Source organism: Folsomia candida, unplaced genomic scaffold, assembly GCF_002217175.1.
Source record: "Folsomia candida strain VU population unplaced genomic scaffold, ASM221717v1 Fcan01_Sc016, whole genome shotgun sequence".
Classification (NCBI taxonomy): domain Eukaryota; kingdom Metazoa; phylum Arthropoda; class Collembola; order Entomobryomorpha; family Isotomidae; genus Folsomia; species Folsomia candida.
Genome location: NW_019091208.1, coordinates 1,746,594 through 1,755,252, shown reverse-complemented (window position 1 = coordinate 1,755,252; position 8,659 = coordinate 1,746,594). Strand labels below are relative to the sequence as shown.

Below are 8,659 nucleotides of genomic sequence, written 5' to 3'. Positions count from 1 at the left end.
GATATGCATTTATTAGGCATGGAATTTTAATCCATCTGATGATATAATAGGTATTATATTTCACTTCCTATTGCCAAAAATTGAAAATATCGTGACAGGAAATAAAAATGAGAAAATCTGTGAGTATACATTATTTTCGTGGACCACGCAACTTAAAAAGGACAATAACTGATGATGGATTTTGGAATGGAAATATCTCTCAGTTCAATCTCAGAACTATTTTATTTGCTAGCTAAACACGAACCTGACTGATATTCAATTATGGAAGAGAAAATGTGCAAGTCAGTAGTCATCGAGAAAGGTCTCAAAAGTGTTCCTGTCTTTTCGAACAATGTTGAAAATTGTTGGTGTATTAATTGCCAGCATAACTGCAGTCCTCGCCGTGTCCTCCACAGGTATTTAATTCAATTTCCAGTGAGGAACTGGGCGGTTCATGGTACACAAATCTCGAATAGCGGAGTTGTTTGGTGGGCGAATGGCTTACATATTTTGGCAAATAATTTTATGGTATTTTATTTATCCAGCTAAATGTTTTCACGTAACTTGTACAAGTCGATGAAGCATTAATAACCTTTTTGTGTTGTTAAAAACATTTCGTATAGGTAACAAAATTGAGTGCATTACATTACGTAATGCAATTCACTACGTTTATGTTGTATGTATGTATGTATAAGTCTAAGTACATGCAGTACTACAAAATCTGTATCTACTCTCAATGGCGCTGCAGAAAATACAAAAATTGATAAACCACTGATAAATTGATTAGAAAAAACCATCCGCGTCTTATAGTTTAAATTATGTATCTTGAATTACAATACTTAGTTACTTAATTATGAATTACTTAATTATTGACTTGTACTCGCTAGTGGGATCCCATGCCGACTATTTGGCCACTTGTAATTCCACATCAATATGTCCCAACCATGAAGTGTTTTGTTCCGAAGGGGTCTGCCGTTGTCCGCCCAACAAGGCCCCTGTGATGATTCGATGGGACCTCCATTGCCGAGGTGGGTGAGGCGACATTTTGTTGGAGACGTTAATAAATAAATGATCTTGACTTTATGGCTTGCAGATATCGTGCAAATCAAACGGATTTCTACCATTGAAGTAATTACGTATCTGTCAATATCAATCGACCTTACCAATAGTGACACTTGCCAATTATCGTTAATTTTCCTATGTTAATTTTAGGAATTTCTCGAATTTAACCGTATTACCAACTTATTGTCTCAGACTTTGATGGAGAATATGAAGTCAATTTTGAAAAGCTTTAAACAAGTCATTTAGGATGGCCCCAGACCACAGTTATTCCCATTTCTTCCTTTTTTTCCATTTTAAAAACTATTTTGGGTGGGTGGTAAAAATCCTTTTTCCCTATGCCCGGGTCAATTTGGTTTTTTGTAATTGAAACCCGGCGATTTTCTCGTGTCAACTTTTCACCAAGTTTAAATCAAGTCAAGATTAAATGCCTCACGCCATTTAATGGCATTGAGCATATATTTCAAATTCCCATTTAATTTAGTAAATATTACAAGTTATGTGTAAGATTCATTTAAATATGTCCTTACATGACAGGACCATCCCTGGGTAATTTCGAACGCGTCGTGCCTCTCTTCTAAGAAGGCGGTGGCCAAGTCGTCCTGCCGCCACAGTCCCTGCTATTCCGGGATCTTGGTCGACCCCTTGCGCAGTGCGGACGAGGGCGGAAAGTTTCTGGACAATTGCACAATCACGGAGGCCACTTCGGTTGGGCAGTTTAAATCCGGAACTTGGACGAATAACTCGGTCATGCATCACCTAGCGGGAAACGTATGAGGATTATTTTTTTCCACTAAATTAACCCAAAACAAAGCAGTTTAGTGAATTTTAAATCACGAATTAACCTCACGTCTAATCAACTTTCGACGTTTACGAGATTATTTAGGTAGGTCGGTTTAGGAATTGTTCAACAATTATTTGTGGAAGGCTTTGTCTCATTGTTTGCGGAACCCTAATTTTTCGTCCCAGATCCGTTTTACCTAACAGCTTTGTAAGCTTGGCAGATACCGCATGTGGATAGGGTGGGGGTACTACCCCGGGGTAGTGTGAGTACAAGTTCATCCTGTGCTGCAACCTTGATTTGATTTGGAAGTGAAGGAAAATTTGCTAATTTTTTTTTAGTTTTGTGAAAAGTGTAGACAGTTGATTTCTCATGTTAACAGGTTAAACTAACCCCGTGTTAGCGTGTACAGATGTTTTTCAAAATTTATTTTCAAATATTTTTTACTACCAAAAAGAGTTATCTACGTACGTTTTTAAAATTCTATTCTAGTAAAATAAAGTTAATTGAATTAACTTAATTCATAATGAATTATTCATTGCGTAATTATGTTAAAATAATGAATTTTACAATACAAATATGTACAAGGTTCCATATAGTAAAAGATTTATATTTTTCTCAAAAGTCTGTACTGACCCTAAACCACATCTGCAAGAGTCCCAGTAACACAAATTTTAATGAATATTTTTGTGCATGGAAAACGTTGTTGTGAAAATAACTGAAATTTTTGCAATTCAGAAAACTGATCTTGGACTTGCCATTTTCAACGAACCCACCTTATCGCCACATGTTAGGGCGGCCATCCATTTCGAATCCATCCTGGTGGGAAACTATAGAAACCAGGTGGCTTTAGGGATCGGATTTCCCAAGTCGTTTGATCAAGAGCGAGTTCACGAGTTGGGCGATAGGTGAGATATTAGTGATTACTACTCGTTTCAAACTTTCCATCCACCCAAAAGAGCTTTGGGGCGGGCACGTCGACGTCAAAAAAGGCGTCCAGGCACGACGTCCACGAAGTATATTTATTAGCTGAGTAAGCCGAAGTATCCTATTATTTAACACCAGTTTATCTTGAATTGAATAATTTGAACGTCAAAATAAAATAAATTGGTGTTAAATAATAGGATAATTCGGCTGACTCGGCAAATATATTTCTTGGACCTCGTGCCTGGACGCCTTTTTTTGACGTCGACGTGCCCGCCCCAAAGCTTTTTTGGGTGGATGGAAAGCTTAGAACGAGGGGTACATACATCCCAAAAAGTGTTTTTGAGTATTTGATTTGTAAATCCACGCAGGATTGAACTTTTAAAGAACTTGAGAATTTTGAGAAAGTACGTCACTGTCAGTCAAATTCTCAAATTTCCCCTCAGCATAAGCAAAATTCTTCTGAGACTGACGGTGGCGTATTTTCTAAAAATCCTCAATTTCTGTAAAAGGTGAATCCAGCGTGGATTGAGAGTAGGGAGGTCCATGCATTTTCGTGTTTTTACTGCTTTTTGCAAGGTATACCTATGTTAAATGCTATGCTATGCTATGATGGGGTGTTATGTAAAAGGCACAAAGCATGGAAAAACCTTGCAAGATTGATGTTCTTTTAAAACCCATGCGCAACCCTGTGTCGCATGATTTAGTCTACCATTTATAACAGTGCGACCTACGTATTACATAGACTCCTGCAAGTGAGCGATCACGGACGAGCGTGAGAGATCTTTGATAAATATTTCCTTCAGGATGGGCTCACTCTGTGGAAAAAGGAGAAACAGTTGACGAATTTTACGCCCAGACGGGTAGTTTATTGGTTGTAGTTTAGTGGGAAAATGCTGTCAATGTGGGAATTTTCCTTAATTGAGAAAAGTTCGCAGAAATGTCTAAAAAATAAAGAAGTTTAATAGATTTAGTCATGTCCCGGTTTTTCAAATCATTCTCATATTCCAAAAAGCAACGTTCATAAAATTCGTAACGCGGGAAAGGGTCAAAGATCGCTTGTCTCTACCATGTTAAAATTCCTAATTTATGCTCAAATAGCTTTCCATAAAATTTGTTCATTAGAATTATCTTAATTTTATTTCATATTCGAATTTGTAGTACAAATCGAGTGTTTCATTTACCAACATACGTAAACCCGAATTTATCCGTTGATAAAATCAATACCCTATTTATAAGTGGAATGATAAGAGCAGATACTACACTTTGATCTTACGCAAATTATCGAGAAGCCATTGCTTCTACATAGACTTTTCGGCTAAAATCAATGTGTAAATTTATGTGTCACTACTGTCAAGTTTTTATTAGTTTGTCTAGAGTTCACACAACTCTTACCCCAATGGAAATCAGCATTAGAACTTTCCTTAGCTCAATAGTAAAACTAGATATACTAATTTTACCTTCACGGGCCCGAAAATGCCTTTAAAAGGCTAATTCAATAAATCTTATCTTATAAATATACTGATAATAAAAGATTAATAGTATTATCCAACAATAACAAGTAGAACGTGGTCCTCGTATCCTTGCTAAAGTGAAACAATACCACATTTCCAATTCCCACCGGAACTTGCAACTTATTCACCGACTTCATCCTTCTTTGCAACCACTTTCTCCTTATCCGAATCCTCACTGAGGAAGCAAGCTTTCCTCCTATTTCCGCCAGCACTCCCGCGGATTTATTCGTCGCTAAAAGAACGGCGTAAAATCCTAGGTGCAAAACCCCATACGCGGTCAGGTTTGTTGTCGGGAAAAAAGCGAAAAAGTGCGGTGGGAAGACGTGATGCATTTTTAAACAGATAAAATTATTGGTTAACAACACAGTAAACATGGTGAATAGGACGAGTGCTGAGAAGTTACTTATCATTTCATGCTCATGCTTAAAACTTAGCCGAATCCTATCGTAGAAACGAAGGACGTCTTTGTAATCGGTAAATTTAGAACGTTTCTTGCACTTGAGGAGGTTAGAGAGCTCGTTCAGGTACGAAACGTAGGCCAGGATGCGCATAAAAAGAATGACACCGACACAGCCAATCATTCGGAAACCTTCGAATGCACAGAAGAAGATATTGAAGCATCGGCCCAGGAGAGTAGGTTTAAGGGAAGGGTAGCCTGGGTTTTGGTAGCGGTAAGGATGATCTTGTAGAGGATGTTGGGGTTATCCATACCCGTGAAGAGGAGGACAGGTATTATTATGAAGGGAGTTAAGGATACTTGAAGCATGATTTGTTGGAGGAATTTTATCTCGAGACGGAGCCGGGTTTTGGACCGTGGTAATAGAATTGTTCCGGGAGTTGATGATTTCACTAAATGAAAAGTAAGATGTCAAATTGAAGATTGCTACATGCCTGACTCGGTAACTATTATACAGTTGTAGTTTTGGAAGGTATGTGCAAAAGGCAGCCTTTTGCTGCATCTTCATGCCTTTTTGCTTTTTCAACGCTTTTTGCCTTTTGATGCCCTTTTGCCTGTTCCATGCCTTTTTCTCGATTTTTGACGTTTGAACCCGATTTATTGTAGTTTACGACGTATTAAAGAAATTAAAGAATATACTATATAAGTATTAATGTTTTCGAAATAGTATTGTAGAGTTCTGGCTATCCTCGATACTTCAAATTGGTTGAATACATTTCTATATATGTACCTATGTATATTTTTAGGGTTTTTTTACATCGTCATCAGCTGACATCGTCAGCTTAATTAGTCGAATTTTAGGTTAAAGATTATATTTGGGAAAAGTATAAAAATCGCAATAAACAACTTTCACTTTAATTTTATCTCAAGGTTTGCGTCTTATCTGCCCCAATTAGCAAAGGAACAAAAAGGCAAAAAAGGCACCCAGTTTTGTGGGGCAAAGTAACCAAAAAGGGCACTCCCTGCCTTTTTGCTCTGCACACACTTTTTGGACAGTACATGAAAATGTAATCCAGTTGGATACAATCTAGCCTTGAAAAGCTATTTACCTTACCTCTAATCAAATCATTGCGGTCCTTTGCCAGCTGGTTTCCTGTATACGTACATTCCTCCATCCATCGCATTGCCCCAAAGCCCGTCAAAGTGTGGAAGAGGGAGAGAAATGTGCCGAACAGCGCCATCATAGTACCATTCATTATGGTACTAATGGAAGGCACATTGGTCTTGGAGAAATTGGCCCAGAGGAGAATGCCGATGGAGGAAAGAAGGAACAAAACCATGTTCGTGGGAACGACAGCTGCCCAGACGCGATACTGGAAACTGTCTCGGCGCAAATGAACGAAGGCTTTGTCTCTGGGAATAAAGTAAATCGGAAATCGCCAAAGGTAGCGAAATCCTGTCATGTAAGTTTGAACGATGGGCCAAATATTGTAGATGTCCATTTCGTATAAAGTACTGTTCGGGAATGAGTACGTTAAGGATTATGTACGTTAAATGCGTGGCAATAGTTTAGGATGTACATATGTTTCCATATAACCTGAAGACACGTGGGGTCACTAATTATCTATGAGGATATTTCACTTATATAACTGAATGTAAGTAAGACAAATTTTGCCAGGAAGTTGGAATAATATAATTTAATAAAACGTGGTCTAAGAAACAAAACATCCTTATCATCAACATTGTATTTAAAACGTTGTCGGTAAAAACATCCGTTTTTGTAGATTTTAAACCAAATTGAATATTCCAACAGTTAAGGGGAAATACTCATTAAAATTATTCTTTTCCGGCTCTATGTATTTATATAATTTAATTTTTAGCTAATTTGCCTTAAAGTCTTGGAAAACATGATATGTAAGCTAAATGAACAGTTTACATAAACCGTATTTCTTAAATATGCCGAGGCTAATTTAATTTGTGTAAAAGGTACTATGAGGTTTTCTCCCCATTCGTTGGTGAAGTTTAACTTTCCAACTAATTGATAGGTACATGTAGGTTTTATTTTGCAGCCCACGGCACGCACTCAATTTACAATATTTTCGTTTAGAAATCGCATGCCGCAAGGATGCCTGATGACGTATTTATGTACATAGATATGCATAAGATAGAAGCTGAACTGAATTAATATTTAGACCTCCGAGCAACCCTGAGGACGAGGCCATGGGTCAAAAATGCATAATTGTGAGATATGTACATAAGTGATTTGTATGTTGATTGAGCTTCCTAAGTTATTACAGGTACAGTATCAACTTCCGTTTTAAGTCTTGCATTGAATTGAAGTCTGAATAAGCAATGAAGCATGGAAATACACAGATTTGCACATGTTTATTTATTTGTTAACCTTAATTACTGCTCAGAAATTGAAGTTACACAAAATATTTATGAATTTAGCTAACAGAAAAGCAGTGTTAAAAGAGTACATTTTGCTACAAGCTAAATAAATAAGTTTATATTCAGGATGAAACCTGAATAGTAAATGATTTTTGAACCACCGCATGACTCAATTTTCCTTTAGTCAAGTTTCACAACATCACTTCATCGTTGACAAAAGACCCTTGGAAGTTCATTTATTGATTATTATTTTACGACTTTTTGTGTCTGTGCAATCTTGCTCACTGGAGTCTTATAACACGAGGAACTCTAGTAAAAGCAGAGTGTTTACTCAAAAGGTGCCGGTGTGGTGCTCAGTGGAGATATTAAATCTTTGCAAGGTACGTCTCCAGAACCACCATGCATTCTACTTGCTCAGACTAGTTCAAGCTATGTATAAATACGTGCGCTCCGTTCAATAGCCTTATTAGTTCTTCTTTCCATTTCATGCAATCATCTTGTCTCCATTGCAAGTTTATCATCACATGAATGAGCATTTTTACAGAAATGTGGCGTGAAAGTTTTCAGGCATCTATGAAACTTCTCGCCTGAAATAGACCTCTGTACTCTTCAAGCAAGGTATCCTCCCAAGGTTAACTATTTCCCAATTTCGGGGAACTCCAAGGCCTAAAACTTGCAACGCATTTTTTTACCCGACGATTGCATTTCACGAGTGAAAGTAGGTTTGAGTGAGGAGCAGATTGCGGAGAAAGTTTGTCCATGTGAGCCGAATGCACGTGTCTACAGCAGAAAGTGGGACTCATTTTATTTACAGCGGAGAGATACCCGGGTAAGGAAAACCCGGGTTGAATATCCCATCCGTCCGTCCCTCTATCGGTTAGTTAGTCTGTTTGTTCGTCTAGGGAACGTCCATGCATTATGTACGTCATCATTTTATTGGGTAGGTGGCAGGGTTTCGTTTTTCCCGTCAGAAACGATTTTTTACCACGGCAGGTGGGAAAAAGTGGTAAAAACTGGGAAAAAAGGTTTTTACCGTTCAAATTGGGAAAATATGGCTGCCCATGTCTTTAGTTATGAGAAAAGCTAACTTCTTTAATAATCAATATTTTCGGAATTGGACTTCATATTCGTCATCTCCACGAATTTCTGAAAATTTTGATATGTAATACGAGGGGCCATTTTTATTTAGATGGCCTGACCATGAAGGAGCAATAAATTTGGGGTACTTGCCATACTACTTTTCAGTGTAGTCCCCTACGAGGTCAACATTCTTGGTCCGCTAAATTTCAAATACTTTACCCCGGTTTTATGAAGGGTTTTCGAAAAAAAGTCAAAACTGCTGACTTCACCTCATCAATAGTCGAAATCTCCTCCCCCTGAGGTTTTTTTAAATGTCGAAATAGGTAGTAGTCACTAGAAGTCAGGGGTAGACTGTATGGGGAATGAAATAATTTTGACATTTTTTGGCTCGAAATGACATCCAATTAACTTTTGGATGTGTGACCCGAAAAGTTGTAGTGAGCGTTTTCGCAAGCCACGCGCTTTTGTTTTTCTCGTTTCTCCACAACGGCATGGATTAATTTTTCGAAATCGCAGCATAATAAGCACCAGGTA

The 8,659-nt window shown here is 37.8% G+C and overlaps 1 protein-coding gene across 1 annotated transcript; it reads left to right on the top strand.

Moving 5' to 3' along the window:
- Positions 1-302: 302 nt before the first annotated feature.
- On the top strand, positions 303-3,712 carry LOC118437817. Its single transcript, XM_035857207.1, has 6 exons — positions 303-395; positions 867-1,007; positions 1,073-1,107; positions 1,576-1,809; positions 2,558-2,727; positions 3,489-3,712. Exons 1-6 carry the CDS (start codon positions 332-334, stop codon positions 3,520-3,522), a joined length of 678 nt encoding a protein of 225 aa, XP_035713100.1. The 5' UTR covers positions 303-331; the 3' UTR covers positions 3,523-3,712.
- The last annotated feature ends 4,947 nt before the right edge of the window (positions 3,713-8,659 follow it).